Consider the following 16,961-nt stretch of genomic DNA (forward strand, 5'->3'; position numbering starts at 1 on the left):
TTTCCGCAACAGACCAAAATCCAGACGGCAGCATATAAACAAACATATGCACAGAACATAAAGAAAACAACAGGAACATGTTTAGTTTGTGTAATAGGCTAAGGCGTACGAAAGTACTCCCCTTAGAGAAGATTCGCCCCCACATACTTGTGCAGATCAGGGTCCGACGTCCTTCCCCAGGATACAATAGCCATGACGAACCGAACGGTGCACTCCGGCGGATCGTCCTTCGAAAACAGCCTCTTCGAACCACAGTTGCAGAACTCACAGGAGAGAGAGAGAGAGTAAAGAGGGAGATGGGAAATCGCAGAACTCTTCTTCAGAACCCAGAGAGTCTGTCTCAGCCTCTTCGTAACCCCACCCCTGACCATGCTTTTATAACCAACGAACGGTTATGAAACGTGGAAGGAGCCCGTTACGGAATCCGAGGGGACGTGATTCGTTAAAGGACTTCGAAAGATCGAGATCCGTTACGGAATCCGAAGTTCCATAACGGGCATGGGAAGGAGGTGGGCCCACAAGCATGTAGCGGGAATCATATATGAAAGAGAATGAACTGGCGTGAAACATTTTGTACACTTTTGTTAGTGTTTACATTGGCTATAGTTATTGTAAATTAAGATCAAGTTATGATTAAAAACTTAACACAAGAGAGCGAGAATGACCAAGATTTGGAAGGATCACCCTCAAAATTGGCACCCATAAAAAGAAGGGTGAATTTTGTATGCAATTTCAACCATTATTTTGATCAATGAACCGGTAAGGGTCAGATTAACCCCAGCTCACTACAAGAAAATTGTTAATTAGCGACGGAAATTAGCGACGGATTTTTTCTGTCGCTACTTAGCGACAGATTAGCTAGAGATAGAATCTGTCGCTAATTCGCGACGGATTAGCGAGGAAACGACTTTTATCGCTAATCTGTCGCTACTTAGCGACGGATTCGCGACTGCATGTTTTTGTCGCTACTTTTTTATTACAAGAACACCATTTTAGCGATGGATTTAGAGAGGGAACTCTGTCGTCGCTAATCCGTCGCTAATTAGCGACGGCGTAGCGACATAATATATTCCATCGCTTTTTTGGTATTTTGGTTTAGCGACGAAAACATTCTGTCGCTAAGCCGTCGCTAAATGTCGCGTAAATCCCTAATCTCATCCCTCTTTCTCTTTTCCCTGTTTCGCTGTATTGCTCCCTCCCGTCGGCTCTCGCCACCGTCCGGCCGCCGCCGCTCGCCAGCCGCCGCTCCCCGTCCACCGCTCGCAAGCTGCCGCTCCCCGTCAACCTCCCGCCACCGTCCGGCGACGCGCAGGTAATCTTCTTCTTCTTCTTCTTCTTCACGTTGTACGCCCCTTCCCTGCCGGAAACGCAGGGGGTTTAACCCCCTGCCGTGCTTTCCGGCAGGGGGGGTCGACCCCCTGCCGGAAACGCAGGGGGTTAAACCCCCTGCCGGAAAGGCAGGGGGTTTAACCCCCTGCCGTAAAGGCACGGCAGGGGGTCAACCCCCCATGCCGGAACTGCCTTTCCGGTAGGGGGTTTAACCCCCTTCCCTGCCGGAAAGGTAGGGGGTTTAACCCCCTACCGTGCTTTCCGGCAGGGGGGGTCGACCCCCTGCCGGAAAGGCAGGGGGGGTCGACCCCCTGCCGGAAAGGCATGGGGGGTCGACCCCCTGCCGGGAACGCAGGGGGTCGACCCCCCTTGCCGGAAACGCAGGGGGTTAAACCCCCTACCGGAAAGGCAGGGGGTTTAACCCCCTGCCGTAAAGGCACGACAGGGGGTCAACCCCCCATGCCGGAACAGCCTTTCCGGCAGGGGGTTTAACCCCCTTCCCTACCGGAAAGGCAGTTCCGGCATCTAGTTAGAGTAGTTCATAAATTTTTATCAATTTGTTAGTTTGTTAATGTCTACTGGTAGTTAGTTTTACTTCAATTTGTTTTCTTGAAATCTGGTTAGTTAGAGTATTTCAATTTATTAGTCTTTTATAATTATATTTTTCTTAGATAGATTGGTATTTAATGTTCTCACAATCAGTTAGTTAGATTAGGGCTATTTGAATTCTTTATGATAGTGGTGGTTAAACGGAGTTCACATCTTTTCTAGTAAACTAATTGATTGATTTACTATTCCTTTGCTAAGTAGTTCAGATTAGAAATTGTCTATGACTTTATGTTAGTCGACTGGTTCAACATGTTATAGCTGGTTTGTTAAATTAGCATCTTCTAGTTAGATTTGGCTTAACATATATACTATTTTTCTTTTCTCTTCTTTCAATTAGTTAGAGTTGTTTTAATTTGTTTTAATTTTTTTAGTTAGTGTTTCATCTTGTTTCATGATTAGTTAGTTTGTTACTTAATTTGTTTTGTTTTTGTGCAGATTTTTCAACGGAACCAACTCGTGCTCGGCCACCTGTGGTAAGTAAATGACAAAAGCAATGCAAATCGGGTAAATACCCGTGGTGAGTAAGTGATGCAAACGTATCACATGTTATTTAATTTATTGAATGCAACACTTTATTGTTCACACACTCACTTAGTTGTTGATATCTAGGACTGCTTTGTTGGAGTTCGGAGATCATGCTGAGCATGATTTTAATGTAGGAATATGGAAGTGTTCTTATTTTTGGAGTACGGAGTCCATGCTAAGCATGGTAGTAGTTAGTGAGATATTGAAGTGTGTTTGTTGCAGGTACATGTTTGCCATTTATTTGATATGAATGATTATGATGTATTGCAATGTTTGATGTAATTGTATCCATGCTTGCATGTAGTTACTTTCAATTTGATTTTGACTTCCATGTGAAATTTTATAATAAAAGCATGCTTCAAATGATTGTATCGTGTCATTAATAGTTTGCACATGAAAATATTAAGTTATCAATGCATGCATCAAAATTCTTGTTATTGTTTGACATAGTATATTGCATGATAAATTTGATATTTTCTTCATCGTAGCATTCTGATTGTTTTTTTCTTAATTCGTTAGGATACTATTCGTAACATCATACGACAGAATGACTGCAAATCGTGAATGGATGTACCGTAGGATAGTGGACAATGAGTTATCGCATGAATATATGGATGGTGTCGATAGTTTTATTGAATTTGCAACGGCGAGTGTCAGTACGGTAGATCCCACAGGTCGGATTAGGTGTCCCTGCAAGATTTGTAAGAATAATCGATTTATAGAACCTCATGGCGTTAGACATCACCTATACAGGAAGGGTTTTGTGAGTGATTATCAGAACTGGACGTTTCATGGAGAAGAATTTAGAAACGATTTTGATGCACGGGTGAATGTGGTGCACGATAATCCATATACGAATTTGATATTTGATGCTGCAGGAACAGAACTGGGTTCTGCTATGAGTTCTAGTGATGTAAGAACTGCCGTAGATGAAGAATCACCAAACGATGCAGCTAGTAGATTTTATGATTTACTTAAAGATGTTGATGAGCCACTTTGGAACGGTTGTGAGAGTCACACTATCTTGTCTGCAGTTCTTCAACTAATGATTTTGAAGTCCGAGTATAATTTGAGTCAATCATGTTTTGACCGTTTGTGCATGATTGTGAAGAGTATGTTGCCTAAAGATGAGAAATTGCCACAAAATTTCTATCGTGCGAAAGTTATGGTCAACGCTCTAGGTATGGGTTACAAAAAGATTGATGCTTGTCCAAATCACTGCATGTTGTATTTCAAGGAGCAGGAAAATGACATATCATGCCCGTCATGTGGGCATCCTCGGTTCAAGCCAAAGACAAGAGGCAATGGTAGCACGAGATCAAAGGAAGTTTCATACAAGTCGCTCCGCTACTTTCCTATCACTCCTAGATTGCAGCGATTGTATATGTCTTCAAAGACAGCTAAACACATGAGATGACATGCAAATAAAGTTCGACACGATGAAAACAAGATCACGCATCCTGTTGACGCTGAAGCTTGGAAGCACTTTGATCGTACTCATCAGAACTTCGCAATGGAAGTGCGAAATGTTAGACTCGGTCTATGTACAGATGGATTTAATCCATTTGGGGGTAGATCAACTCCATACTCATGCTGGCCAGTATTTGTAACTTCATACAACCTTCCACCAAGCTTGTGTATGAAACGTCCAAATCTTTTCTTGTCTCTGTTGATCCCTGGTCCGACCTCACCTGGCCAAAATCTTGATGTATATCTAAGGCCATTGATTGATGAATTAAAAGTACTGTGGGATGACTGTGTTACCACGTATGATGCCCACAAAAAACAAAATTTCAACATGAAGGCCGCTGTTCTATGGACAATCAGTGACTTCCCTGCATATGGTATGTTATCTGGTTGGAGCACACATGGGAGGTTGGCTTGTCCGTACTGCATGGAGGATTCCAAAGCTTTTAGATTGAGGCATGGAAGGAAGCCTTGCTGGTTTGATTGCCATCGTCGATTTCTACCCAGCGATCATCCGTTCCGACGTCAAAAGAATGCATTTACAGCAGGCACAACTGAAACGGAAGGTCCATCCTCAAGATTGTCTGGCATAGAGATTTTAAGAAGATTGCGATACTTTCCAGATGTATTAACAGATGCCCGCAGTCCTACACCCTTCCGTGGATTTGGGAAGGAACACAATTGGACGAAAAAATCTATTTTTTGGGAACTACCGTATTGGCCGACCCTATTGATACGACATAATTTGGATGTGATGCACGTAGAGAAAAATGTGTTTGATAATGTGTTCAATACAATAATGAATATTAAAGGAAAAACGAAGGATAATCCGAAGGCCCGTATGGATTTAAAATTAATATGTAAAAGATCAGAATTGGAACTCAAAGAGTATAATGGCAAAGTACTAAAACCAAAGGCGAAGTACGTGCTCGGACCTGATCAAATAAAACATGTATGTCAATGGTTGAGACAACTGAGATTTCCAGATGGATATGTCTCTAACATTGCTCGGGCTGTGAAGATTGACGATGGACAGTTATATGGGTTGAAGAGCCATGATTGTCATATCTTTATGCAACGATTCATACCCCTAGCATTCCATGATATGTTAGACAAACCTATATGGGGGGTATTGTCTGAGTTGAGCGGATTTTTCAGAACATTGTGCGCATCGGAGGTCATTTTATCAGATATAAAGAATCTCGAGGACTCTGTCATCACCACTGTTTGTCTGTTAGAAAAGATATTTCCGCCAGCATTTTTCGATGTTATGAAACATTTGATCATACATCTGCCATATGAACTAAGGGTTGGTGGCCCTGTGCAATATCGATGGATGTACCCATTTGAAAGGTATATGTTTTTTTATATTTGTCTCTTTAATGACAGATATTTAAAATTTGAAATATATATTCTTGTCAGATGCATGTTCGACCTAAAAAAAAAGGTTCGTAATAAAGCAAGAGTAGAAGGCTCTATTTGTGAGGCGTACACTTTAGAAGAGATTTCAAATTTCTCATCTATGTACTTCGAACCTCATATTCCAACACGTTACACATGCCCGCCCCGTAACGATGATGGAGAACAAGTAACTGTAGCTGACAAGCTGTCGATATTTCAACCACTTGGGCATGCATTTGATAGTTGCCGATCAAGGCTATTGACAGATTGAGAGCAAGATGCAGCACACATCTATATTCTTTTTAATTGCTCAGCGATCGACCCATACATCAAGTAAGTATATGTATATGCAACTCAATTATAAATCCTTTTATGTTCTATATGTGGATACATGACTCGGTAATATAAGTATTTGTGGTTTGCAGACGATTTGATCTGGAGTTGCGAAACGAAGTTTCACATCTCACTGATGCAAAAGTACAAAAAGAACGTGAAACTAAGTTTGTGGAGTGGTTGAAACAGTTGGTAAAGAAGCTAACATAAATTTTGTACTTATAAACAACACTAAGTTACTTAATTGATCGTGATCACAATCATTGTTTATGTTTGTGCGTAGGTTCGCAATGGTGATGTTAAAGATCAAGGAATATGTGATTTAGAAAATGGTCCGACCAAAGTTGTGCAATGCTACAACGGGTATATCGTAAATGGTTATCGATTCCATACAAAAGACTACGGTATAAACAAATCAACGATAAATAGTGGCGTGTGTGTCAAGGGTAGAAGCTACGGTGAAAATGAACATGATTACTATGGTGTTATAGAGGAAATAATGAAGTTGACTTACTTAGGCATGAATAACAGGGTTACGATATTCAAGTGTCATTGGTTTGATCCAACTGCAACAAGACTCGACAAAGCTTCAGGCATTGTGGAGGTGAATCATAAATCCAGGTTTGGAACATATGAACCATTCATATTAGCCTCGCAAGCTCAACAAGTTTATTATACTTCATATCCGAGTATAAAAAAGTCAGATAGAAATGAATAGTGGGCAGTTTGCAAGGTGAAATCCAAACTATACCCCGAGTATGATCAGTTACAGAAAGATGAGTTAGCTGAAGACAGTGATTACTATCAATCAGATGATGTCTGTGACTTCGCTTATGGTCACGATGTTGCGCATGATATGCATGTCATATCTCCATTGGCTGATGAAACATTCATAGATGAATGTGATCCAAATGATGTACCAAGTGGATGGGCAAACAATGAAGAAGAAGAAGAAGAAGAAAGTCAAACTAGTGACGAGGAAGAATTCTCAAGCTAGTGAGCAAAATCTTATACTACAAACCTCTATTTAAATGCATTGTAATACTTGATGTGAGTTGTATTGCAATACTTGGTGTGAATGATTAAAAATTTTATTTGAATGTATTGTAATACTTGATACGAATGATTCGAATGCATTGTAATACTTGATGTGAATGATTTCAATTATCTGAATGTATTATAATTTATGAAATTAACGAATGATTTGAATTAGTGCAATACTTGATGTCAATGATTTGAATTATTTGAATGCATTGCAATGCTTGATGTGAATGACTTGAATGCATTGTAATACTTGATGTGAATTATTTGAATGTATTGTATGACATATGTTATTTGTTAGAATATGGTTCGTGGAGGTTATAGTGGTCGCTCATCCAGTAGTAGCCAGGCTCAACCTTCATCTTCACGGGCTCCTGTGATAGGTATATCATATAACTAATTAGATACTTGATTAGTTCAAATGCACATTCTGAGAATTTCTAATGTATTTTTTTACAGATGATGTTGCGCCTGTACACGACCCACCTACACCAGTTGATCGCACAAGTCAACAGCCAACACAGGAAACAGGGTCTTCTCAGGCTGGCACAAGAAGACTCATTCGAATAGTGTATATCGATAATCGACCGTAAGTATTTTGTTTTCAATTATTGCATATCTTTTAAATATTTTATATTGATATTTACTGTGTAACAATTCATGTGCAGCACGAGGTTTGAGCCACAAGAAGTAGTACGGGAGATTAGGAATTCACTTCTTCAACATCTACCAGGACCAGTTGCTCAATGGAAAGAGTACCCAAATGAGGTGTTAGACAGATTGTGGTCCTCATTCATGGTATACAGTTGTTCCTCATAGTTAATGTGTTTCATATTTAATTTATTTAAGCAATGTCTACTAACTTTCTGAAAATATTTGTAGGCTTCGAATCGCTTTGCAACTACGGTGGAAGAAAATGATGCAAGGAAGGTGTGGCAGAAGGTGGCTGCCAATCGATTTGCAGACATGTTGCACACTATGAAGACTGCAGCAAAAAAAGCATCTGGCGTAGTAGATGATCCATTACTGTGGAAGGGCCATGGTCCTATTACTATCAGGAGAGATTACTGGGATGAAATGTGCGATAAGTGGGCGGGAGATGCATTTAAAAATCGCTCTGCGAAGGCTTCACAAAATCGATCGAAGATGCCCGAAGCCCATCTACACACAGGTGGATCTAAGACATTTGGGAGCCACCTAAAGAAAATGGTAACTCATCAATATATAATATTAATTTTATAAGTATTGTTGCAAACTTGTGTACTAAATCTTTTGTTATTCAACTTCGTAGGAAGCAGAAAAAGGAGGCAGTGTACCATATAAGGATGTGTTTGTAGAAACACATAAACGGAAGACCACGGGAGTCTTCGTATCAGAGAAGGCGAGAACGACAACGGTATGTATTAATTCTATTAATAATCATTGCAATATATATGCAAGTTATCATAATGTTATCATTAATTATTAATGAATACTTTAAACATTATTTTGTAGGAGGCATATGAGCAACAGATGGTAGAGCGATATGGCGAAGACGCTACTCAGCATCCATCATTTGATCCTACAGCATGGGTGACTGCAGCAGGTGAACCCAAAAAAGGTCGCGTGTTCGGGTTTGGGAGTAATATGAACACTTCACCAGTTATTGGTTCTTCCAGTTACGGCTCACCGACTTCTTGCGCCGACATAAGCTCCAAGCAACCGACTATTTTTTCCGGTGATGATGTACGCGAGATCATTAATGAATCACTGAATAACTACTTCCAATACACCGTCGCCCCCTTTCTCCGAAATGAGATCAAGGCCGCTGTTCAGGATAGGGGATCTTCGATTCCAGGTCCCTCTCAGGTATAATCACATATATAGTTTTTTTGACTGTCTTAAAGCACATCTGAGCATGGTAGAATCACATATAGAGTTTTTCTAGATGCCTTAGAACACATATGAACATGCTATAATCACATATTCAATTTTTTTACTGCCTTAGCACACATATGAGCATGATAGAATCACACACACACACACACACACACATATATATATATATATATATATATATATATATATATATATATATATATATATATAAAACTTTTTGTCTGCCTTAAAGCACATATGAGCATGATAGAATCACATATAAAGTTTTTTTTATTGCATTAGAACACATATGAGCATGCTATAATCACATATTCAGTTTTTTGACTGCCTAAGAACACATATGAGCATATTATAATCACATATTCAGTTTTTTGACTGCCTTAGCACACATATGAGCATGCTATAATAACATATAGAGTTTTTTAACTGCCTTAGAACACATATGAACATGTTATATATCATTTATGATAGAATAACATATAAATTTTTTGGCTTTGCCTGCCTTAGAGCACATATGAGCATGCTATATTCACATATTCAATTTTTTTACTGCCTTAGCACACATACGAGCATGATCGAATCACATATATAGTTTTTTGCCTGCCTTAAAGCACATCTGAGCATGGTAGAATCACATATAGAGTTTTTTTAGATGCCTTAGAACACATATGAACATGCTATAATCAATATTCAATTTTTTGACTGCCTTAGCACACATATGAGCATGATAGAATCACATATAGAGTTTTTTTATTGCCTTAGATCACACATGAGCACATGATAGAATCACATATAGTGTGTAATTTATTTCATTATATTTTGTTTATCAATACTGACTGTTCTTTTCTTGTGTAGGCTGCTAGCGATAATCAGGATAGTGGAGCTGAAGGGACAGATAAAGACAATGAACAAGAAGACGCACAAAATCTTGGCGATGATTAGAGGACTGTGTTGAAGAAGTTCTATTTTTTTTATTTTTCCTAAATGTAATTGTTGAATTGTAAATAATTAAACTTCTTAATTTTAAGGTGAAACGATTAATTATTGTAGATACTTGTTATATGAATTTTTTTGTGTGGTTTGTTTTTTATTTACAGGAAATATAAATTGTACAGGAAATAGAAACTGTACAGTTCTCGGTAATTAATTTTTAAATAATTTTTTTTTTATTTTTTTTTGTGTTTGTGACGGATTAGCGACGGATGATTCCGTCGCTATTCATATTAATCTAGCGACGGAATTAAATCCGTCGCCAAGCCGTGGTCGCCGTTTAGTATCGGCGGATTGGCGACGGAATATAGCGCTCGTTATTCTGTCGCAATTAGCGACGGACCTGGCGACGGAATAATTCCGTCGCCAGTTAGCGTCGAAATATTCGCGACGTAAGCATACTGTCGCCTCGTTGTCGCTAATCCGTCGCTAACTATGTTAGCGACGGAATGTGGTCGTCGCTAATCTACTACTTTGTTGTAGTGGCTTGCCTTTCAATATTATATGTGTGTGTGAAAACCTACCATAGAAAGCATACCAACCTTACCCACTAAGAATTTTTCAAAATTCTGACCATCCAGATGTTTTCAGCATGAATGATTTATTATAAATTGACACTTGGATCATGTATTTTGGATGAAAAAAATGATATTTGAAGCCTCAAAATTGTATAAAATTTGTAGACCGTTGATTTTTGGACCTTATAAAAACCTATCCATGCATCCGAATCAAATAATCCAACTAGTAAATCAATCATGTCCAATACATCTGTCAGAATTTCGAAAAAACACCAAAAATTGATGATTCCAAGCAATCAGGTACCATCCCGTAAGAATGCACTCGGGTAGCTTCCCACACACACACACATATATATATATATACTTTTAATAATATAAAAATGGTTGCTTTTTTATATAATATCAGTTTATAAAAATATTGTGAGAAAATCATGATATTGTCAAAACATTGCGATATCTGTCAATACGTGTCCATCCAAAGTAATTTTAGGAATAAATTGCTCATAAAAAAAAAGGATGCCCAAGAAGTCAAATTAAGACACCGTTTTGTGCGGATCCAAGAGCTCTCAAGCGACTGGATCAAGTCTCCAGTTTGAAACCACCGAAGGGGAAGCACCACCACCACTAGCCTTTTGTTTCTCGTTAAATAAGCCTAAACCCTCAACTCTCGTATCGCTTCAATCACAACTTTTTCATTCCTTGTTAGCTTAACCATTAAGGTGATCTTATTATGTCCCCAACTTCTTTCGCTAGGCAACTCCAACAAATAAAACAGTGATGTTGCATGCTGGTTTAATTTGGTTGTTCATTAACTCTGTTTTGTTGAAGGAAGATGAGTGCACTACCTGCTGAGAATGGAGCTGCTGGACGTCCAGCTCCTCCTCTCAATGAGAGGATACTGTCATCTTTGTCCAGGAGATCCGTTGCAGCACATCCATGGCATGACCTTGAAATAGGTACCTTCATTTAGCTCTCTCTCTCTCTCTCTCTCTCTCTCTCTCTATATATATATATATATATATATATATATATATATATGATTTGGCGTAATATTGGATGCCCAATCGCCGGACGAAAATCAGACGTGACCGATTGTATTGTAAAAGGACATTTAGCAGCGGTCTTTAACCCTAAAACTGTTATTTTGTATGAATGTGCACACACCACTTATCGCATCCGTGTTCAATGTTATGCCCTACTCTCTCTCTCATATCTCTCTCTCTCTATATATATATATATATATATATATATTTGCTGCAATCGAGTTTAAATCTCACTATGCAAGTTGTTTTGACACAATCTAACGTCAGAGATGCGTTCAGCATGCTTGATTTAGTAGGAATCATACTTTGTCGATGAAAAAATATGTTTTTATGAGTTTGAAAAAATCGATGTCTTTATAGCCATTGATTTTTTAAACACTGGAAAAACTTGTGTATACAGGTCAGATTATGGAAATGATTCAAAAGTCTATTTTCACTAAACAAAACATGTAGATCATATCTATGAGATGTGAGGAAAAAGAACAAACAATGGTGTTCTGCCCATTTGCTAAGGATTGTCCTGTAGCAAATATTAACCCATATAAATAGGAAAGGGTGACAGCCCAACCAAAGGAAGGTCCAAAACCTACAACCAATGATAATAAAAGGTGTTCATTCTCTACCGAACTAGTTTTTCATCAATGGGACATTATATATTATATTTTTATCATTTATTTAGTGAATGACATTTTTGGGATTATGAATTTTTGATATTTAGAAGCGCTAAAAATCAACAGCCCACAATACTTTGTATTTTAAAGTTTTAAATGCATTGTAAGCCATCAAATTTTCATGTTTCAAAAACATGCATATATGTCATAAAGTCTGTGTAAATCATATTTCTTACTAAATAAATTATAAAGAACAAATATATGAGGCCCGAGATGGGATTCTCAAGCATTGGAGAAGGAGAACCATCTGATCGTTTGGTTGTATATTTTGAATCTTCCTTTGATTGGACAGACCCCTTTCATATATATATATATATAGTTTCAAAATGTATCACTTCAATTTGACCACATAGATGTATTCACAATGGTTTATTGGATAAGGATCCAAACTTATGATCGTGGTTTTTTATGTAGAAATATGACCTTGTGACATTGATTTTTGAAATCTTCAAAAATGTACTTATATGTCACAGTCCCATGATGCAAAACTCATTTTCTATTAAAGTCTTGTAGATCACATCTATAGGGTCAGATCTACCAAAAAAAATAAAAAAATGAAAAGAAAATTTTACTCAATATTTTTGTACCTTCATTAGCATGGAATATTAACTTATATATATATATATGTTATTTGTCACTATGAAACAAGTATACCAAAGAACGAGTTTGATTTTTTTTTTTTGAAACATAAGGCATGAGGACATGGATTTTTTTGATGTTTAATCAATAAATTTTTGGAGATTTAATATTCAACAATGCATCTTTTTCTGAAATATTATTCAAAAGTATTAAAAATAGTAAAAATTATTTGTATGCGTTAGTGTCCATGTCATAGAGTGCACAATCGTGTCACAAGGGACACGCGGCCGAAATGGCTTCTCTGTGACAGATTTTGTCAACGAGATCATAAATCAATGGGCTGACATTGATGACTTTTTCTTAAATACTCCATTTCAAAAAAAAATAAAAGATAATTCATTGGAAGGTCATAGTACCATCAATTTAAAAAGTTGGATTACCCAAGGAGATCAAGTGTTCTTATTTTAACTGGCTTACTGAAAATGTTGGGACGGGGAAAGGGATGTAAGCACTAACCAGTGCGGGTTTGGGTTGGATATCCAACCAAATCCAAGTCAGTTTAGTCTGATTCAGTAAGCAAAACCAGATCCAAGTGCTAATCAGAATTGGATCCATTCCAAGGTCCTACTTAAATTTAGACAAAATCCAAACCAATTATATGTATATGTCTGATGTATTTGGGTATATACTCTAATCAAATCCAGGTTTGGCATAGTATCGATGCATCTGAATCCAAATCAGACTTTAAATCCAAATGTAGCCGAACAATGTCTCACCCATTGACATACCTACATGGGGGTTATGAGAAACTAAAACCCCCTACCATTTTTTTTTTGAAAGGCAAGCTGGGGTTAGGCAGACCCCTACCAGTTATACAACTATACCATTGGGTTTTGAACCTACAATGTCCCAACACAAGGGGACGTGCACTAGCTGCTCCTACCATTTGTTAACAGTAAATATCAAACTAGGCAGTTAAACGTCTATTTGATCCAGGGAATTGTCTTGCTTTATTTTTTCTGATATGCTAAGCACTCTTTTCTTGTGTCATTGTGAACTTTGCAGGACCTGGGGCCCCTTCTGTTGTCAACTGCGTGAGTACCCCCAAACCGTTTATCCTTTATTTAATCGTCAACATCTAGAAAGTTCATTCATGGTAAACAGGATTTTTTTACTCGGAGAAACCGCTCCAGGTGCCGAGGGCTTACCCCTCGATCCCAGGGAGTATGGTAAACAGGATTTTGCTTCCGATATTTTGATTATATATTACAGGTGGTGGAGATTACTAAGGGAAGCAAGGTGAAATATGAATTAGATAAGAAAACTGGGCTGATAAAGGTAGAAAACGAATCGTCTATTGGTTTAGGAACAGCAAATAAGTAGCCTCTTCCTAACATATGTTAATTTGTATTTGTCCAGGTTGACCGAGTACTATACTCCTCTGTTGTTTATCCTCATAACTATGGCTTCATACCACGTACCTTGTGTGAAGACAATGACCCAATAGACGTATTGATTCTCATGCAGGTGCTAAACTAACCAATCCATCTTAAGCAAAAGGAAAACTAAGAGAATCAGCTTCAGAAAAAAAAAGAAAAATGTTCATTTTTATTTCTTTATTCAAAATGTAATCTTATGATCATGAACTTTCACCTTTCAACAGGAACCAGTTCTTCCTGGATGCTTTCTACGTGCAAGAGCAATTGGATTAATGCCCATGATCGATCAGGTGAGAAAATTTTCCAAACAGTTGTTGCTTTTGCGCTATGAGATAACAAATCAAGTGTTCTGCTAAGATTTTGAACAGCAGTCTCAAATTTGAATAGATTATGTTTCCCTATTCATTGCATATTTGGGTAGCCTGAATCAATAGAAAACTAGGCTGACAAAAAAGGGAAAAGAAAAAGATTTTTTGTTATCAAAATATCATTGGGGTGATACACCATTTTCTTTTCTATGGTCATCCTTATCTAATTTCGTTACATGGATTGTGTTGGTAATCACTGGCTTGTTCTTGCTTGTTAGTACTGTACATATCCATTTTTTATCATTAGCATTGCTAATACTTCTACTATAACTGCTAGTGAGATACTGCAGGACTAACTGTTCATGTTATTTACTTTTTATCAACAGGGAGAGAAGGATGATAAGATCATTGCAGTTTGTGCTGATGATCCAGAATATCGACACTATACTGACATCCAAGATCTACCACCTCATCGTCTTGCTGAGATCCGGCGCTTCTTCGAAGACTGTATTCTTTTTCAATGAAATCACAGTAGTTGGTGACTTTCTTTTTTCAATTAGTGTGAACTGCGAAGAAACCACCACTATAGTTTGGATGTCCCATTAGTGTCACATTGATCGTGGACTGCAGTCAGTGTCCACAACGTAAAACTCTGAGTACTCCCTCCGCCACCATGAATAGTTTTTCATTTTAGCTTAGGCCTTATGGCAAAGGATGCATACCCCAGATATCAAACTCTCAACCTCCAACTTAAAAGCCTTAAGTCGACACACCTAGCCAGGTGTGTGGAGCCATTATGGGCTCTTTTTTGGAAGGTAACTTGGCCTTTTCTAGAAAAAGACTATTTAGATAATTGTGTTTCCTTGTCTGCGAACCAAACCTTACTGTTGTTAAGCAGACGGTTTACTAGTAAAGTTCCAACTAATTTCTTGCAAATCAGAAGAATATTTGTAGAATGGATATGACAGCAATCAAGAAAACGACAGCTTTCTTAACTGGAGTTTAGATAAGAAGAACGAGAACAAAGAAGTTGCAGTGAATGACTTCCTGCCAATGGCCACTGCCCTCGAAGCTATTCAACACTCAATGTAAGTTCACAGCCAGTGAAACTAGTATTCCTTAGGGGCCTCTGTGATGGTCTAATAAACATACTGCGAAATGGTGCTACTTCCATTTCATTGTACCGTAGTTGTATGATTTCTTTAAACTTGGGGGCAGTGCTCATTCTAAACTTTGAGGTTTCTTTTTTATTATTACACATGAAAATTGTCACCAGGTCGAAAGGCCAGCCTCGCTACTGGTTCTGTCAAGTTAAGGACATCCACCCAGCCACATAAAACCCCAAGGCACCTCCTTCACCTCTTGGGAGCCTGCTGCTTCTGCATGTGCACAAGAGACTTTGACAGTGGGATTTGAACATGAGACATTGAGTATATATAACTGCCCCTCACACCCACCTCCCTAACCACTTGGGCGGCCCCTGCAGCCTAACCCCAACTTCGAGGTTGAAATATAGCCTTCCCAACCCTTTGGAAGCTCATGCAAAAGTGCTTGATAGATTTTTTAACTAAAACTTTCTTCAGGAAACAGTCTTTGAGATCGATGTCAATGTTTGATCAGGTTAGGTGGAGGTACCCACGGGCACCTCCTACCCACGATCACACTTGAGCATGGTCACCATTTTCATGGTGCCGTTTTTAGACGTGGACTTGAAGGGTAATCTTCCACAGGAACGTTAATTATGGGCCATATTGCTACACAATGGCGAAAATCAATAGTTAGAATGGTCATTGGAGGGGCATCACCGGGCTGCCCATACCATTCATCGCCAAAGCTCAATTGAACTAGGGCAGGGAAACGAACAGGGCAGCTAGTGGCTAGGCTTGGTTCGGCTCATCCCATGCTTGTTCATGTTCCATTCGTCTAGATGGTGAACCAACAGCACGAGCTCTCGCTCCTTGTAGGTACCCAAATCGAGCATGAAAAGGAATGTTCGCCTCAAGTTGGCTTGTATAGGCTCGTTTAAATGGCTTATATAGCGTTTATGTATCATACATGTGAAAAGAAACATGATGGCTCACCTGGTTGGATGGATATACTTGTAACCACCAGATCAAGAGTACCGTTCACACTGACCCTTTGATAAAAAATGAACTTCTTACTTAAACGAGCTAAGCCCAAACACTAGATCTTCCTAATATTCCTGTTCTATAAACATTTCATATTATCCCTACCAAAAATAGGATTCCCCTCGACAGACCTCCATTACTGATCCGTCATTGTCTGATGTAGCTGCTAATATTAAGAAGGATCCCTTCTAACAGACCTTGAACAGGGGGACTCACTAGAGATGGTACTAAAGGGAACGGTGCAGCATATGCACATGTTAGTGGCACATCAGCATGATTTCATCTCTATTGTTTTACAGTATACTTACAGAGATTATGGCTTTTTGTATTTCAGGGATCTTTATGCAACATATATATTGCAGAGCTTGAGGCGTTAGGAAGCATGACTTTTAATGAAGGTGTTTATTATGGCAATAAATCCATATCTGGAGATGGAGAAGAATTAATTTGAAGAGCGCTGTGTTTGAATTTTAGCAGTTGTTTTTTCCTTTTTTTCTAACTCCCCCAAAATGATCCAACTTTTACATAATAATTCATTCTTTGCTTTCTGCAGCTAACTTAAGCAATGACTTAATTAGTTAAAGATGAGCTTAAACCAAGCTATTTTCGTTGGCTCTAACCCAGCCACAAAACAGTCTCTGGCCTAAGCATTCTCCCTGTTTTCTGTTTTTTTTTTCATCATGACATGAACTGGTAAAAAA

The 16,961-nt window shown here is 38.5% G+C and overlaps 1 protein-coding gene across 1 annotated transcript; it reads left to right on the forward strand.

Annotated features, from left to right (window-relative positions):
* The first annotated feature begins 8,217 nt into the window (after positions 1–8,217).
* On the forward strand, positions 8,218–16,637 carry LOC149813764 (soluble inorganic pyrophosphatase 1-like). The gene is made up of 9 exons (XM_089991199.1): positions 8,218–8,305; positions 10,967–11,047; positions 13,450–13,478; positions 13,657–13,722; positions 13,804–13,911; positions 14,048–14,113; positions 14,518–14,638; positions 15,138–15,219; positions 16,595–16,637. Exons 1-9 carry the CDS (start codon positions 8,218–8,220, stop codon positions 16,635–16,637), a joined length of 684 nt encoding a protein of 227 aa, XP_089847325.1.
* Positions 16,638–16,961: the final 324 nt, after the last annotated feature.

Source organism: Nuphar pumila, chromosome 16 (genome assembly GCF_984573655.1).
Source record: "Nuphar pumila chromosome 16, dmNupPumi1.hap1.1, whole genome shotgun sequence".
NCBI lineage: Eukaryota > Viridiplantae > Streptophyta > Magnoliopsida > Nymphaeales > Nymphaeaceae > Nuphar > Nuphar pumila.

Bases quoted from the DNA above. Each gene is read 5' to 3' on its own strand.
- LOC149813764 (XM_089991199.1), top strand. From the start codon at position 8,218: ATGGTAGAGCGATATGGCGAAGACGCTACTCAGCATCCATCATTTGAT. The intron at 13,912-14,047 runs GTGCTAAACTAA...ACCTTTCAACAG, and splicing joins ACGTATTGATTCTCATGCAG to GAACCAGTTCTTCCTGGATG. The intron at 15,220-16,594 runs GTAAGTTCACAG...TTTGTATTTCAG, and splicing joins GAAGCTATTCAACACTCAAT to GGATCTTTATGCAACATATA.